General features: G+C 46.9%; 1 protein-coding gene across 1 annotated transcript in view; it reads left to right on the top strand.

The window, feature by feature from the left end:
* LOC311233077 (four and a half LIM domains protein 1-like) overlaps positions 1 to 18,283 on the top strand; it is a 43,165-nt gene extending 24,882 nt beyond the window's left edge. Inside the window, exons 2-6 of the mRNA XM_084319949.1 lie at positions 1,016 to 1,178; positions 1,693 to 1,867; positions 3,782 to 3,951; positions 5,860 to 6,046; positions 17,539 to 18,283. Coding sequence (XP_084176075.1) covers positions 1,023 to 1,178; positions 1,693 to 1,867; positions 3,782 to 3,951; positions 5,860 to 6,046; positions 17,539 to 17,690 — 840 coding nt within the window. The 5' untranslated portion in view covers positions 1,016 to 1,022 and the 3' untranslated portion in view covers positions 17,691 to 18,283. The remainder of the gene's footprint in view (positions 1 to 1,015; positions 1,179 to 1,692; positions 1,868 to 3,781; positions 3,952 to 5,859; positions 6,047 to 17,538) is intronic.
* Positions 18,284 to 18,749: the final 466 nt, after the last annotated feature.

Raw genomic sequence — 18,749 nt, 5'->3', positions numbered from 1 at the left:
ATTATCATAATGACTCATATCAAGACAAGGCAGGTAGTGTTGTGGACAATTCTTATTTAGCAAAGGCAGTGAGCTGTAGAAATTGAGATAGATTCAAGCTATTTCAAAAGAAAATAGTTTATTTCTGTGATCACAGAAGTTTCCTCAGTTTCGGAGGAAGACAAGACAATGTAACATGTATAGGGCCTACGAGCGTCTCGGCCAGAAAAGAGACAGATCTGTGGTCAGACTTGCAATTATACACAAGGTTGGTATGAGACAAAGACAAACACAAAGAAGTTATCATGGGGTGTGCAGTATCTGAAAGATAAGGTGCACCTGTTCGCAGGCAGACATCTATCTTGTTGTGAGAGGATGGGTCGTTAAAATGGTTTTCAGGCAAAACAGGCCGTCTGTACACTAGGTGGAACATGCTGAAATATGTAATAACAGAAAACACATGATATTTTCCAGTAGGCTACATTATATATTTTCCACAACAGTAGGCTACATGCTAACAGTGTGTAAAGTGCTCACAAATAGAACAACATGCAAACATTTCCATAATCCATGTTCTTGTATGGGGAGTCAAAGCTATCTTTGGGGAATAGAAGGCATGAAGGACATCTTATCAACAAACCACTCCAGTAAATAATATTACACCACTGGTTTCTCCAGAAGCCTTGACTTGACCTGTGTCATACTAAGTAACTATCATAGCAACAGTGCCCCTATGTGGTGATTGTAGGTAGTGTTCATACTTGCTCCTACAAAGACTACTGGTCAGAATTGTCAAAAATTACAGCACATGTCCCCCAGCACATGTCCCCCCAATGCTCAAGTAAGCACAAACACCCACTCCGAAGCCGTCATGTTGAAGAAGACAAGTTTTCAGTTGTAACCCACCCTTTGTGCACCTCTCTCTCTCTCTCTCTCTCTCTCTCTCTCTCTCTCTCTCTCTCTCTCTCTCTCTCTCTCTCTCTCTCTCTCTCTCTCTCTCTCTCTCTCTCTCTCTCTCTCTCTCCTGCCCCCCCAGCGTGGCCATGGCAGAAAGCTCCCACTGTTTCTACTGCCGGGACGACCTCGGTGGGAAGAGGTTTGTCCGGAACGAGGGCAGGCCGGTCTGCGTCCGCTGCCACGCCAAGTTCTGTGCCAATTCCTGTGCCGAGTGCCGTCGGCCCATCAGCGTTGAATCTAAGGTGTGTGTGTTTGTGTGTAGGGGGGGGGGGGGTGTATACACAATGTATACATATTCATACAATGCCTTGAAGTAGCACTATTGGTCATGGAAAAAGTAATGATCAGCCAAAAAATGTAGTAACCCGTACATGAAGTCACTATTCTTTCTTGTCCCAGCCTATCTCCTCTCTCTCTCTCTCTCTCTCTCTCTCTCTCTCTCTCTCTCTCTCTCTCTCTCTCTCTCTCTCTCTCTCTCTCTCTCTCTCTCTCTCTCTCTCTCTCTCTCTCTCTCTCTCTCTCTCTCTCTCTTCTCTCTCTCTCCCCTACCTCATTTAAATATTTACTCTCTCTCTGTACCTTTCTTCACTCATCCTGTTCCATGCCGTCCCCATCATCACACATTCCCAAGATGACACCAATCATTTCTCCCTCTCTCACGCTTCCCATCTTCTTCTCTCTTTCTCTCTCTCTCTCTCCATCCATTGACCGCTGACACCCGTCCTTCATCGATCTCTACCTCCATCCATCCGTCAGGAGCTCAGCCATAAGGGCCGTTTCTGGCACGAGGACTGTTTCCGCTGTGCCAAGTGTTACAAGCCCCTGGCTAAGGAACCCTTCAGTACCAAGGATGACCGCATCATGTGTGGGAAGTGCTGCTCCCGCGAAGACGCCCCGCGCTGCCACGGCTGTTATAAACCAATACCGGCTGGTGAGACTGAAGACTGACTGATTGATTGATTGAAAACTTTATTAACAGATTGCAGAATGGGTACAGAATACAGTACGGCTCAATACACATGACTGTTATAAACCAATACTAACTGTTATAAACCAATACTGACTGTTATTTCATTTCATTTTTATTTATTCGTACATGGAATTATTACAGTCCAACAGTACATATTAATATGCTCCACTAAATTCCATGGCCGAAAGTAACAGGAAGAAGAAAATTCTTATTTGTACCCGCCCCTACACACATACAGTCCACTGATAGACTAAGTGCAATGTTTACCAAACCAAACAAAATGTACATACTTATTTTGCAGAAATGGGAACATCAACACAATAAAATTAACATAAATAAATACATTTTGTGTATCTATCAGTTAAATTGCATATTTAGGTTAATTCATGTATACACACACACATACATTTATCTATATATTTATATAATGTATTATTCTATATTGTACTTCTATACTCCTACTAGCCTATACTGTAATGCTATGCTATATTATCCTGTTATGCTAAACTGCAATATTATACTAATGAATGATAAACCAATACTAACTGTTATAAAATAATACTGACTGTTATAAACCAATACTGACTGTTATAAACCAATACCGGCTGAAAAATGACCTAAATCAGTAGCAGCTCTGTAACCAAAATGGCTACAGTACATGTAATATGCGCTCACCTCCTTCATTGGAGTCAAGGAGTCAACTCTGCTCCATTCTTATTCAAGTTAAGTCAAAGTCTTTATTTTTGTCATGCACGCATTACTGTACAATGGCAATACATGTTTCTTCTCCTTGCCCCCCCTCACACAGATAAAGGGAATAAAGACATAAGATACAGGATAAAGGAAACTAGCTGACAGTAGGCTCAAAACTATTAATCATCTGTAAGATGTGCAAAATAAATCATTACAGTGAGGGACTATGGGTATATGATGCAATAGACAACTGCACTTCCGCGTTACATTGAGCTCATGGGAGAGAGAGCGGGGGGAGAAAATGAATGAATGTGGATGAGAGCTTTGACATTAAGTGGTTGTAGCTACGGCTGTGGGGGTGCTGGAGACAGGATCCAATAGACTTTTATACGCCTGAGTCTCCTGAATACGGAGAGACCAATGCCAAGTCGATCAGCACTTTCTCTGCCAAGCTATAGTCACTTTTCCGCACCTACTCCCGAACTCTGCATGCGCAGATTTCCCACAGAGTCTCTCTGGATTGTCCAGAGATCTAGGTTTATCAATCTGCGCATGCGGAGTTCGGGAGTAGCTACAATCACTTAATGTCAAGGCTCTCATCCACATTCATTCATTTTCTCCCCCCGCTCTCTCTCCCATGATTTCAGAATACCGGAAGTGTTGCGGTGGTCTATGCAGTCAATGAGTATTATACAGTTGCTAGACAGAATCTTTATTTTTTACTTATTTAGGACTCAGATGGCTTGTGGGTAGTGGTTCTCTCTGTGTTGACCTTCAGGCTGCGCTAGCATTCGCCTGACCTCAGCAGAGAGAAAGAATCCTTTGTTCGAATGGCTCGTAACCTTTATGGTTCTGTTGGGCTGAGTCCTTGCAGTCCACTAGTTCTCCTCCGGTGGTACGCTCAACCAACTGTGCCACTCTCTGCAGGGCCATGCGGTCCTCGTGGGTGCTGTTTCCATGCCACACGGTGATATTCCCAGATGGAATGCTCTCTACGGTGTATGTGTAGAAGGTCTTTAGGTGTTAGAGTCTCCAGAAGTCCTGTGGTCTTGCAGCACTAGTCTGAGGTCCCTGCTGAATGCCCCACAGTCTTGAATGGTATAATAACTTTATTGTATAGCAGCGGTTGCGTAGAGAACAGTTACTCTCTACTAATGCAGACAGTTTTCTCTCCTCCAACAGGCACAGAGAGTGTGGAGTACAAAGGGAACTCGTGGCATGATGAATGTTTTACCTGCTACCAGTGTAAAAAACCAATCGGTTCACTGAGCTTTCTCTCCAAGGGAAGTGATGTTTACTGCAACCCCTGCCACGACAAGAAGTTTGCTAAACATTGCGTCAGCTGCAAGCAGGTAAAGTAATGTCTTTTTCACAGAGAACGGACCGTCCCCATCTTCCTTCAAACTAGACTTAAGCGAGGCACTATCATAATCATAATAATCATATGTTGCCACTACAATTACTGTAGTTTCATAAAACATATACAACAATAATCAAAAGCAACTATAAATATTAGGTTTTTGCATTTTTGTATGAGCTGCATACTGTAAACCAAGCTACTGAACAAACTTTAACAGCCATTTCTCAAAATGACATTACTTTTATGCAAAACTTTTTTTTTTTTTTTTATCTTAACTTGTAGGTACTGCCACCAAATTGGAAACAGTGCTTCCTGACATAATATAGCTGGTCATTTACAAAGGCCTTTTTTGTTCTTCTGTCATTTCCATTTGATGGAAAATGTTATGTGAAAAGATTGCCCTGTTCATTAAAGAAAATACTCATGATAGAAACTCCTCCATCCATCTCTATGCAGACGATACCATTCTTTACTCAGATTCAGATTCAGATTCAGATTCCTTTATTGAGCCATTTGTGTAAAACACATTGGTAATTGTTGCAGCAATACAGTGTATGCATTCTTTCTTTTTTCACAGTAAACAAACACCAACACAGACAAGAAACGAAAACAGTGCAGTGGGGGATTAATCAATAAATAAAATACATATATATATATATATATATAAAGTGAAGTGTGCAGAGATCCAGTACGGACTAGTGCAGTGCAGTCAATGTCATTGAGCCAGTGTCACTTGGTTGGCCCTTCAGCTACGGAAAACCTTCAGATCAGCTTCACCATTATACAACAAGCCTTCACTGATCTACACTTATTACGTAACACTAAGAAAACAATACCTTTCACACAAGACAGATTTGAATTGAATTTCTTCCTACAAATACCTCGATATCTGGCTTGATAGCACCCTTTCTTTCACCACCCACATTAACCACTTGCTCCCCAAAGTAAACTCCAGACTAGGTTTCCTTTTTGGAAACAAGAGCAGCTTCACCCATTCAGAGAAACTCTCATCTTTGACTATTCAGACATCATTTATAAATCCGCCTCCAAATCTGCTCTTAAACATCTTGACCCACTGTACTGCTCTGCTATACACTTCATTCATTACTGGTGAACATTTTATGTATGTTGGCGTCTTGGCCAGGGCCCACAAGCGTGCCTGCAAATCAGGTTATGATTTCTCAAAACGCAACTTGAAACTGAAACACTAGCTGGTTATGATGTACAATTAACGTAGATTTCAATGGTGAAATCTGTTTACTACTCAGTTTCCCGGTTGCTGAGACAACAGTGAAAATATAGGCACACAGGTTAATTCATTTATACACACACACACACACACACACACACACACACACACACACACACACACACACACACACACACACACACACACACACACACACACACAACACACACACACACACTACTACTACTACACACTAATATTATTTTAAATGAATGCGAAAGCAAATCATTTCAATGCAAATCTTTATCCTGGTCTGTGTCAGTCTGGCTTCTGGTAGACTTGAGTAATAAAGTAACATGGGACAAGAATCCGTAGGGACATGGAAATAGCACACTACTAATAATCATTGCAGTTATTAATACAGTTACAGTTTTAATTATTACACTCTCCTCTCCCCTCCCCTCCTCTCCTCTCCTCTCCCCTCCTCTCCTCTCCTCTCCTCTCCTCTCCTCTCCTCTCCTCTCCTCTCCTCTCCTCTCCTCTCCTCTCCTCTCTTCTCTTCTCTTCTCTTCTCCTCTCCTCTCCTCTCCTCTCCTCTCCTCTCCTCTTCTCTCCTCTCCTCTCCTCTCCTCTCCTCTCCTCTCCTCTCCTCTCCTCTCCTCTCCTCTCCTCTCCTCTCCTCTCCTCTCCTCTCCTCTCCTCTCCTCTCAGCCTATATCTACAGGTGGAGTGAACTACCAGGACCAGCCGTGGCACAGCCACTGTTTTGTGTGCAGCTCCTGCTCCAAAACACTGGCAGGGACCAGCTTCACTAATCATGAAGACCAGGTGTTCTGTGTTGACTGCTACAAGAGCTCCGTGGCTAAGAAATGCAGTGGCTGCCAGAATCCCATCACAGGTCAGGACAATTATTATTATTATTATTATTATTATTATTATTATTATTATTATTATTATTATTATTATTATTATTATTATTATTATTATTATTATTATTATTATTATTATTATTATTATTATTATTATTATTATTATTATTATTATTATTATTATCATTATTATTATTATTATTATCTTTTAACCAGTTATTTAGCCCCTTGAGATCAAGGATCTCTTTCACAAGGGTGCCATCACTGCCCTGGCCAAGAAATTAGCAGCACTCTCTCAAGAGGTAGATCGTTTGTCTGGCAATCAGAAGGTTCCCGGTTCAATTACAGCTCCTCCCAGCAGCGTGTCGAAGTGTCCTTGAGCAAGACACTGAACTGGAACCTTGAATGGCTGCCTCTGCCATCGGTGTGTGAATGTGTGAGTGAATGGGTGAATGCGAGGCATAAGTTGTAAAGCGCTTTGGATAAAAGCATATATATTATGTAGTCTCTTTTAGCTTATATAGTTTTCTGCATAAAGAAATTGGTCAACACTGTGCTATAAAGAAAGGCTGTACGCCCAAGAAGTATTATAAGACCAAACAACCTTATTGGAATAATAAATTAAATGGACTATGGCTTACTTTACATGCAGCTGCATTTTTTTCTTTCTGAAATGCAAGGGAGTGTGAGAAGAGATTTACTGAATGAAAAAAAACATGTTGAATATTATGAGTTCTTGGTGCAGGAAATGGAGACTTGCGATTAACAGTGAAAAAACACAGATTATGCACTTCAGGAAAAAACATGAACAGCAGAGTAACCATAGGTTTCAATTTGGACCAACGCCCCTGACTTACACATACTCTTATAAATATCTTGGTTTTATCTTTAACTCATTGACCGCCATGCTTAAGTGCGCGAGAGGGCACTAGAGCGCCACTGCTTTAATCAATGGGATTAAAATATATCTTAAATTATGGCTATGGGTCTAATACACTCGTCGATTATCAGTGAGTTGCTTGCAGTCAACATGTACAAAACGGATTGTTTTTTCCGTTTGATACCGTTTTGAATACGAGTATAGTTTTGGTGATTTCTAGTCATTCCAGAGAAAGACGCGATAATAGCCCTTTAGTGGAATACACAAAACACGTTGTAATTTTTTAGCTGATCGAATCTTCCTGAAATCAATGCTAGATCATCATTATTGTCCTTCCTCGTGCATACATGAAATGGCCCTCGTAGGGCGGCGCATCCCCCCCCCCCCACCCAACGGAAAACAGCCACACATACACACACAGATACAGCGTAGATCGGGGTAGAAATACACATCAGATCAATGATCAAATGTATATATAATGTCCTTACCTTGTATCTGATGTAATGCAAAAGAAATAATCCAATTATCTGATTGCCATTTGAAGTACTGGGCGCGGAGGTCCGTGCCACGTTCAACAGCATTGCATATGAGGGGGGGGGGGTATTGTATGTATTGTTGAAATCAGGTTACCTTGCCTGATTATTTAAACCATGCCCGCACGGTTTGGATCATCCCAGAAAAAAAACTATACCATTCCCAGTGGAGTGCAATACCAGCCGGAAGGCGTAGGGGGCGGTATTTGCCCTTTTGCGAGCTCAGACCCATTCCCAACGAGAACATCAGGCTGGATGGATGAAAATGAATGGACATCGCTAATAAAAGAAATAACGACCAAAACCCGACTATACTCGTGATTGCCGCTCAAGCGATGGCGAGTTAACCCGACTATACTCGTGATTGGCGCTGAATGAGTTAATGAGTACATGAGCTTCATAGAAGGACGGAAAATACTGTCTGAGTCAGCAAGAAGGGCGCTAGGGGGTGTGTTGAGTAAAATGAATGTCTGCACTGACCTTGGGTTTTCAACATTTACACAACTATGATTCAATGGTTTGTTCTGTTTTATTTTATGTTGCTGGAGTATGGGGTTTTGATGATGCACCTGAATGTAATGCTATCCAGAACCGTGCCATGAGATACTTCTTGGGAATCCATAAATATACAGCAAAAGGGGCTATAGAAGGGGACATGGGTTGGACATGTTTGGTCAAGCTAAAATGTGAAATGGTTATAGTAGGTTATGGAACCGCCTGGTCCAGCTGCCAGATGACAGGGTGGCGTCTATGCCTTCTACAACGCTGTTCGGTTTCCGGGTTCCTCTGATTGGCCACTAAGCCCACGTGACCCTATGCTAGCACGCCCCCCAGTTATCGCTTACGCCCGCGCATGCGCATGAGCCGCGACTTTACACTCTCGCGCTGTGAAGCGCCAGCGGGGCGATACAGTGGTTTCTCCCCGGCTTCCGTGCGCCGCGCTGCCGCCGGCTTGACTCGGTCCAGCTCCAGCAGCAGCGGCCGTCTTCCGTTGTAGAAGCCCTTTCAATGACAGAGCTCTCATATTTGCGAATGCATAAACTATATCTTAAATTATGGCTATGTGTCTAATATGGCCGTTGCTTATCAATGACTTTGTGAGGTTTTGCCCGCTGCTCACTACCTTTTCTCTGTCTTCTTTAAGCCTACTGTTAGGAATTCCCTATTCTCTGTCTTCTTTAAGCCTACTGTTAGGAATTCCCTACTCACTCTCTCTAGCCCCCACCCTCTCGTTCCTTACCCTTAGTGGCCACACCTGTTTGATATTCTATTATCTCTCGCACCTGTGGTGGCAGGCTAATTAGTCCCCCTGTGGGCTTTAAATACCAGGGCGCTTCCCCTCGTTTTGGCGTGGGGTCGTGTTGTATTCATGCCGAGTCATATTCCTAACATCTAGACTCTTTTCGGGAGATCCTCTGGTCTACCAATGCTGTAAGATGGACCTCTCCAGCCTTGAGATGTTTGCTCCAGCCTTCGTCTGCTGTCGCCGTAGCCTGTGGAGGAGACTGTTCTGCGCTCCCTGTAACTTCCACGGGAGGCACCTCAGCGTTCCACTGCAGACCCCAGCGCAGCTGTTCGTCCTGACGCACATCTAGACCAACGCGCATCTCCCGGACCCTCGAGCTTGGCACGCTCCTCCGTTCCAGCGCACTGACGCGCATCTCCCGGACCCTCGAGCTTGGCACGCTCCTCCGTTCCAGCGCACTGACGCGCATCTCCCGGACCCTCGAGCTTGGCACGCTCCTCCGTTCCAGCGCACTGACGCGCATCTCCCGGACCCTCGAGCTTGGCACGCTCCTCCGTTCCAGCGCACTGACGCGCATCTCCCGGACCCTCGAGCTTGGCACGCTCCTCCGTTCCAGCGCACTGACGCGCATCTCCCGGACCCTCGAGCTTGGCACACTCCTCCGTTCCAGCGCACTGACGCGCATCTTCCAGACCTTCGAGCTTGGCACACTCCTCCTCGCAGACGCACCCCGAGGCGTCTCTCGGTTCCGACAGCGGCTACCCGGTGGACGACGCTCTCGCCACCGCCACTGTCCCGACGCGCACACCAAGGTGTGGCGCGCACTCTGTTCCTCGGCTCCGACAGCGGCTACCCGGTGGACGACGCTCTCGCCACCGCCTCTGTTCCGACGCGCACACCAAGGTGTGGCGCGCACTCTGTTCCTCGCTCCGACAGTGGCTACCCGGTGGACGACATCCTCGCCACCGCCACTGTTCCAGCTTCCTGTTCCGACGCGCACACCAAGGTGTGGCGCGCACTCTGTTCCTCGGCTCCGACAGTGGCTACCCGGTGGACGACATCCTCGCCACCGCCACTGTTTCCAGCTCCCTGTTCCGACGCGCACACCAAGGTGTGGCGCGCACTCTGTTCCTCGGCTCCGACAGCGGCTACCCGGTGGACGATGCCCTCGTCACCGCCACTGTTCCAGCACTCTGTTCCTCGGCTCCGACAGCGGCTACCCGGTGGACGATGCCCTCGTCACCGCCACTGTTCCAGCACTCTGCCCCTCGGCTCGGACAGCCAGCCACCCGGTGGCGATGCCCTCGCCCCGTTGCTGTCCCTGTACCTTTACGCATACGCCTGGGTGAGTTTTGATTGTGATGTCACTCACTCAGCGTAGTGCCCTTGCCCCCGTTCCCGTTGCTGTCCCCGTACCATTACGCACACGCCTGGGTGAGTTTTGATTGTGATGTCACTCACCCAGCGTAGTGTCCTTGCCCCCGTTCCCGTTGCTGTCCCCGTACCATTACGCACACGCCTGGGTGAGTTTTGATTGTGATGTCACTCACCCAGCGTAGTGTCCTTGCCCCCGTTCCCGCTGCTGTTCCTGTACCTTTACGCATACGCCTGGGTGAGTTTAGATTGTGATGTCACTCTCCCAGCGTATTGCCTCTGTTAGTTTGTTTGGACATTTCATCTCCCAGCGTATTGCCTCTGTTAGTTTGTTTGGACATTTCATCTCCCAGCGTATTGCCTCTGTTAGTTTGTTTGGACATTTCATCTCCCAGCGTAATGCCTCTGTTTTTGGTTCTCACTTAGAATAGTATTTTTGGACTTTACATCTCCCCCTGTGTGTTTGTCACACGAAGATATTATTACTTTGTTCACTTTGTTATTTGGACTGTTCTGCACCTGCTCTGTTTTTTCCCTTTTGTGCATTAACTATCTCCTCTGTCCTGCAGAGCGGCCCAGATGATTTCCACCCGTCCTCCCAGTTCCTCCCTGTTCCCCAGCCCGCCTCCGCGGGCCTCAGTCCCCTTTCTAGTTCCTCCTAGTTCCTGTTCCCAAGTTCTCCCCTTTCTAGTTTCCACCTAGTTCCTGGTCCTAAGTTCTCCCCTTCTAGTTCCACCTAGTTCCTGTTCCCTAGTTCTCCCCTTTCTAGTTCCACCTAGTTCCTGGTCCCAAGTTCTCCCCTTCTAGTTCCACCTAGTTCCTTGTCCCTAGTTTCCCCTAGTCCCCGTTTCTCCTGTTCCCTAGCTCTCCTAGTCCCTTGTCCTCTCTCCCTAGTTCTCCTTGTCCCTGGTTTACCTAGTCTCTAGTTCCTCTGTCCCAAGGCGTTCCCTTAACCTTCCCTTAGGCGTTCCCTTACTTTCCCTTAGTGTTCCCTTTTCCTGCCCGCCACTTAAAGGCACCTTTCCTTCCCCTCATATTATATTCCTGTATTTGTGATTCTCCCTTAAAGGGACAGTGCCCTTTTCCCTGTATTTCCCTGTTGTTCAATAAATATCTGTTTCTTGGCAAACCATCATACCTGTCTTGTGTTGTGCGATTGGGGTCGGTTACAAACCATAACAGTACGACCCCACCAAGTCTACGACCCCAGCCAGCACAGACTGTGTATGTTGAGTTTGCCTTTTTTTTTCTTGTTCCCTCTAGCTCCCCTGTTAGCCCTGTTAGCTTCCCTGTTTGCCCAGTTTAGCTTCCCTGTTAGTCCTGTTTAGCTTGTTAGTCTCCCCGGTTAGCTCCCCTGTTTGCTTCCCGTTTTGCCCTGTTTGATCCCCCTGTAGCTAGCCATGCCCTGGCGGCTAACCCAGTCCCTCAGCAGAGCCCCGGTCTGCTAGCTTGGCCCCGGCTGTTAGCACAGCCTCTATGTTTATGCAGCCTTGCAGCTGGCATGGGCCCTGTAGCTAGCCAGGCCCAAGCAGCTAACCCGGTCCCTCTGCATGGCCTCCACCTTTTTTGTGTAGTATATCCCACTGCTAGGACTGCCCTTTCAGCTAGCAAGGTCAGTTTTTCTCACACAGCTAGGACTGTCCTTCCAGCTAGCTTGTGCTCTCATGCTGGTCCAGCCCTGTCTGCCAGCCTAGCTCCGGCAGCTAGCGCAGCCTCTATGTTGATGTAGCAGTACAGCTAGCATAGGCCCTGTAGCTATCAGTGCCCTGGCAGCTACCCTTTCCCTCTGCTAGCCTGGCTCCGGCAGCTTGCGCAGCCTCTATGTTGATGTAGCATTACAGCTAGCATAGGCCCTGTAGCTATCAGTGCCCTGGCAGCTAACCTTCCCTCTGCTAGCCCTTTCCCGGTGCTTCCATGGTTAACCCTTTGCTACCCTGCTTGCCCCTCGGTTCTCTAGACCAGTTCTCTAAACCAGTTCTCTAGACCAGTTCTCTAGCCCGGTTCTCTAGCCCAGTTCTCTAGACCAGTTCTCTAGACCAGTTCTCTAGACCCAGTTCCTCTAGACCAGTTCCCCCAGTTGCCCCTCTGCTACCCTAGTTACCCCTCGGCGACCCTGTTTCTTTTGCTAGCCCCACTCTTGTGGTGGCCTCCCCTGCTGGCTTGGCCAGTACCTCTTGTTTTGCCCCCTGCCACTCTGTCTGTATTTGTTTTGGGTCGCCGGGTGGCTCCCGTTGGAGGGGGGGATACTGTGAGGTTTTGCCCGCTGCTCACTACCTTTTCTCTGTCTTCTTTAAGCCTACTGTTAGGAATTCCCTATTCTCTGTCTTCTTTAAGCCTACTGTTAGGAATTCCCTACTCACTCTCTCTAGCCCCCACCCTCTCGTTCCTTACCCTTAGTGGCCACACCTGTTTGATATTCTATTATCTCTCGCACCTGTGGTGGCAGGCTAATTAGTCCCCCTGTGGGCTTTAAATACCAGGGCGCTTCCCCTCGTTTTGGCGTGGGGTCGTGTTGTATTCATGCCGAGTCATATTCCTAACATCTAGACTCTTTTCGGGAGATCCTCTGGTCTACCAATGCTGTAAGATGGACCTCTCCAGCCTTGAGATGTTTGCTCCAGCCTTCGTCTGCTGTCGCCGTAGCCTGTGGAGGAGACTGTTCTGCGCTCCCTGTAACTTCCACGGGAGGCACCTCAGCGTTCCACTGCAGACCCCAGCGCAGCTGTTCGTCCTGACGCACATCTAGACCAACGCGCATCTCCCGGACCCTCGAGCTTGGCACGCTCCTCCGTTCCAGCGCACTGACGCGCATCTCCCGGACCCTCGAGCTTGGCACGCTCCTCCGTTCCAGCGCACTGACGCGCATCTCCCGGACCCTCGAGCTTGGCACGCTCCTCCGTTCCAGCGCACTGACGCGCATCTCCCGGACCCTCGAGCTTGGCACGCTCCTCCGTTCCAGCGCACTGACGCGCATCTCCCGGACCCTCGAGCTTGGCACGCTCCTCCGTTCCAGCGCACTGACGCGCATCTCCCGGACCCTCGAGCTTGGCACACTCCTCCGTTCCAGCGCACTGACGCGCATCTTCCAGACCTTCGAGCTTGGCACACTCCTCCTCGCAGACGCACCCCGAGGCGTCTCTCGGTTCCGACAGCGGCTACCCGGTGGACGACGCTCTCGCCACCGCCACTGTCCCGACGCGCACACCAAGGTGTGGCGCGCACTCTGTTCCTCGGCTCCGACAGCGGCTACCCGGTGGACGACGCTCTCGCCACCGCCTCTGTTCCGACGCGCACACCAAGGTGTGGCGCGCACTCTGTTCCTCGCTCCGACAGTGGCTACCCGGTGGACGACATCCTCGCCACCGCCACTGTTCCAGCTTCCTGTTCCGACGCGCACACCAAGGTGTGGCGCGCACTCTGTTCCTCGGCTCCGACAGTGGCTACCCGGTGGACGACATCCTCGCCACCGCCACTGTTTCCAGCTCCCTGTTCCGACGCGCACACCAAGGTGTGGCGCGCACTCTGTTCCTCGGCTCCGACAGCGGCTACCCGGTGGACGATGCCCTCGTCACCGCCACTGTTCCAGCACTCTGTTCCTCGGCTCCGACAGCGGCTACCCGGTGGACGATGCCCTCGTCACCGCCACTGTTCCAGCACTCTGCCCCTCGGCTCGGACAGCCAGCCACCCGGTGGCGATGCCCTCGCCCCGTTGCTGTCCCTGTACCTTTACGCATACGCCTGGGTGAGTTTTGATTGTGATGTCACTCACTCAGCGTAGTGCCCTTGCCCCCGTTCCCGTTGCTGTCCCCGTACCATTACGCACACGCCTGGGTGAGTTTTGATTGTGATGTCACTCACCCAGCGTAGTGTCCTTGCCCCCGTTCCCGTTGCTGTCCCCGTACCATTACGCACACGCCTGGGTGAGTTTTGATTGTGATGTCACTCACCCAGCGTAGTGTCCTTGCCCCCGTTCCCGCTGCTGTTCCTGTACCTTTACGCATACGCCTGGGTGAGTTTAGATTGTGATGTCACTCTCCCAGCGTATTGCCTCTGTTAGTTTGTTTGGACATTTCATCTCCCAGCGTATTGCCTCTGTTAGTTTGTTTGGACATTTCATCTCCCAGCGTATTGCCTCTGTTAGTTTGTTTGGACATTTCATCTCCCAGCGTAATGCCTCTGTTTTTGGTTCTCACTTAGAATAGTATTTTTGGACTTTACATCTCCCCCTGTGTGTTTGTCACACGAAGATATTATTACTTTGTTCACTTTGTTATTTGGACTGTTCTGCACCTGCTCTGTTTTTTCCCTTTTGTGCATTAACTATCTCCTCTGTCCTGCAGAGCGGCCCAGATGATTTCCACCCGTCCTCCCAGTTCCTCCCTGTTCCCCAGCCCGCCTCCGCGGGCCTCAGTCCCCTTTCTAGTTCCTCCTAGTTCCTGTTCCCAAGTTCTCCCCTTTCTAGTTTCCACCTAGTTCCTGGTCCTAAGTTCTCCCCTTCTAGTTCCACCTAGTTCCTGTTCCCTAGTTCTCCCCTTTCTAGTTCCACCTAGTTCCTGGTCCCAAGTTCTCCCCTTCTAGTTCCACCTAGTTCCTTGTCCCTAGTTTCCCCTAGTCCCCGTTTCTCCTGTTCCCTAGCTCTCCTAGTCCCTTGTCCTCTCTCCCTAGTTCTCCTTGTCCCTGGTTTACCTAGTCTCTAGTTCCTCTGTCCCAAGGCGTTCCCTTAACCTTCCCTTAGGCGTTCCCTTACTTTCCCTTAGTGTTCCCTTTTCCTGCCCGCCACTTAAAGGCACCTTTCCTTCCCCTCATATTATATTCCTGTATTTGTGATTCTCCCTTAAAGGGACAGTGCCCTTTTCCCTGTATTTCCCTGTTGTTCAATAAATATCTGTTTCTTGGCAAACCATCATACCTGTCTTGTGTTGTGCGATTGGGGTCGGTTACAAACCATAACAGACTTGTTTTGTTTACATCAGGGTGAACGCTGTTGTATTCGCAAATATGAGAGCCAGCAATACGCAGCTCCAGTTAACCTAATTTATACCGTAATGAATCATTAAAAAAATATACCGTTAACTGGAATATGTTGTTTCTTTACACATATGTTGGATTATGTAATTGGTTTGTCATGACAAACTAATAAAAAATCGCTACTTTACATCAGGGTGAACGTTGTTACGCTACCACCACCCACTTCAATGACAGAGCTCTCATATTTGCGAATGCATAAACTATATCTTAAATTATGGCTATGTGTCTAATATGGCCGTCGCTTATCAATTGACAGAGCTCTCATATTTGCGAAGTCATTGATAAGCGACGGCCATATTAGACACATAGCCATAATTTAAGATATAGTTTATGCATTCGCAAATATGAGAGCTCTGTCATTGAAAGGGCTTCTACAACGGAAGACGGCCGCTGCTGCTGGAGCTGGACCGAGTCAAGCCGGCGGCAGCGCGGCGCACGGAAGCCGGGGAGAAACCACCGCATCGCCCCGCTGGCGCTTCACAGCTCATGCGCATGTGCGGGCGTAAGCGATAACTGGGGGGCGTGCTAGCGTAGGGTCACGTGGGCTTAGTGGCCAATCAGAGGAACCCGGAAACCGAACAGCGTTGTAGAAGGCATAGACGCGACAGGGTGACTAAAAATATATTTAACTGGGACAGAGCACACGGTAAATTCCTGGTCAAGAGAGATTTCCATGATTTTTTCTTCTGCTGATTTAAGTATGATTTTTATGAATAATCTGCAGTGTAAGGCTAATATAATTAAACCAAAATGTTCAACAATACATCAGGATAAGTGGAAGGTCGAGATATGGAAGAAACCTAAACATAGAAAATATGTTGAAATTAAAGATAATTTCTTTACTGAACCTCATGTAATGTTAGATTAAAGAGAGGACAGAGGTCTCTGTGTGCCTAGTTGGGGTCTGGCACCCTGCCATTGGCTGTGGAAGTGGGTAGATTCCAAGGTAAACCTGAGGAGGAGCTTTTGTGTGTTCTCTGTGATCTGGGAGTGGTGGAGGATGAATTTAATTTTGTTTTTCACTGCCCCTTGTACCCCGACTTGAGTAGGGTTTTATTTTAGAGATTTGAGAAGTTCAATTAGTAAATCCGGATTTGTTTTGGCAGTCTGAGAGTTATATGTTGAGTTGGTTTTTTGTGGAGGAGATTTTCAGTTTTGCAGGATTTTTGGAGAAAGCATGGCACACAAAACACATTATATCCTATATAATTTTATATGAATTCCTCTTTCTTTGAAGTACATTGTTTACAGCTTGTTATGTTTTATTTTCTAAAAAAATTTGCAGCCATCTTGGTCTATATACTTATTGTTAAGTATACTATATACTTATTGTTTATTTGTCTTGTAAGCCCATATGGGCTGGGAATACATCTGTATGTAAGACACACGAATAAAAAACATCAATCAATGCAGTCCATTCATAACATCCAATGATGGTGAGAGACTGACCCTGAGTGAACTGAAGCTTCCGGGCACAGAGTTCAACCTGCTTGCTGATGGACACAGAGCATGGAATTCATCCTGGGGCGATCACAACAAAAACATTGTAGCCCTTAATAAAGATATCCTTGTCTGAGACAGATTTACTAAGCCATTTGTTCAGACAAAACTACAACAGACAGACTGGAAAGCAGGCAGACATACAGGCACAATGTACTGTACGCCTCACCATCCTGGTTAGGGGCAAGGTCCTCAGAAGAAAAAGGTCTAGCCACTGATGTTTCCTTCACAACAATGTGGATATTTCGCACCCACAGGACAGTGCCATGGCAGCGCTGGATCCATTCTATTTATTATTATATATATTTATATATCTTTATGCACTTCTGAATCGGTGACCGAAGCCTTGTTCTATAAAAACCCTGGTTAGGGGGGATATTTTCATTGAGGGCTGAGGTCAGGGTGTGTTGTTAAATAATATATATGCACACCTAACTGATGACCTACCTAGCTCTTTCCAGAATTTCTTTAAGCTTTCCTCAGATATTCACTCTTATTCCACCCAACACGACTCTCACGACACTCACAAGGACTTCCATCTGCCATATTGTCGGACTTCTCTTAATCAATACACATTAAAATACAGAGGACCATCTCTTTGGAACAATCTACTTCCATCACTACAGTCAACATCTACATTATCATTATTTAAAAAAACATCTTAAAAGGACCTTAATTAGCAAATATTTACAACACTTTCGGTGTATTCACTGTTATGCATCTTAACCTGCAACCAATGTCCATGCAAATTGTAATGTGTTTTCCTTTGCTTGTATTTGCATAATCATTGTTCTTATTTTTTTCCTGTATGAATATTGTTTACATTTTTATTGTATTTTTATTTATATGTGCAAATAATACACTTAAACTTAAACTTGTTCCATCATGGATCTAAATCTGTACATCAATCGGTATAAAGATCAACTTGACTTGACTATTCCCCGTCTTCTCTTCATGCAGGTTTCGGTAAAGGTGTTAACGTGGTGAAGTACGAAGGCAGCTCTTGGCACGAGTATTGTTTCAACTGTAAGAAGTGCTCCCTCAGCCTATCCAACAAGCGCTTTGTCGCCAAGGGGCGGGACATCCTCTGCTCTGACTGTGCCGACAAGTAGTCCTGGTCCCGTGACAGGTGGTGTCAGTATGCGGTCGTCCTACTCTATGTTAGTAAGGCGACGATGGCCAGAGTTTTTCCTTTCATTCTTCAAGTTGTTCATATACAGTACATGGCATGAAATCAAACTACACTCCAAATTCAAACATTGTAAAGGGTTTAGAAACTACTGACTGGTAACCCATTAAAACCGATTCAAAATATTCTTTTGAACACAACAGACCTCTTAACAGGTTCAGCACCAGAGGTTGCTATGGGCGTTGGGCTGTTGTGTGCCAGCGCTCTGTTCAATGGGGATAAGTTCCGGTGTTTGCAGTGCTAAACCTATATTAAATATTATACCTATGGATCTAATAACAACGTTGATTGTCAGTGAGTTTCTTCCGGTCAACATGCAAAAAACCGATACTTTTTTCATCCATACATTTTCGTTTTATACCGTGGTGAATATGAGTATAGTTTTAGAGTGATCCTGTGTAATCCCAGGAAACTCCGGCAAACAGCGATTTACTGCAAATCGTGCCATTTCTCGCCTGGATCAAGAATCATTCTGAAATCAACGCTAGATTATCGGTTTTATGTTTCATCATGCATGCACGAAAGGGTGGGGGGGGGGGGGTTTCTATGCTTCGAGCGCCACCAACGGCATACATTACACAGTACATTACAGACACACGCTGCGATCGCGGGGAAAAAATCATCGGATCAACCCAAGATTGATAACATATAGTCCTTACCTCGTCTATGATGTACTGCAAAAAGAATAATCCAATTATCTGATCGCCATTCCAAATATTGATCGCGGTCGTGTGTCCAACGTTATCCACCAAAACACATGAACCGAGTGAACTCGAGTGTCCCCAATCCATGTGTTATAAATGTTACTCATGCCAGAGAAGGAAAACCTGGACCGGACTTCTTAGATCAGCGTACAGCCCAAGCCAGAGGGATTCCAATGATGTGCAATACCAGCCGCAAGGCGTTAGGCGGTAGTATTGGCCGTTAGCGATCTCAGAGCCATTCCCAATGATAACATCAGGCTGGATGGATGAATTATGAA

This window comes from Notolepis coatsorum (genome assembly GCF_963971535.1).
Source record: "Notolepis coatsorum genome assembly, chromosome: 8".
Classification (NCBI taxonomy): Eukaryota; Metazoa; Chordata; class Actinopteri; order Aulopiformes; family Paralepididae; genus Notolepis; species Notolepis coatsorum.
This window is presented reverse-complemented; position numbering and strand designations above follow the sequence as displayed.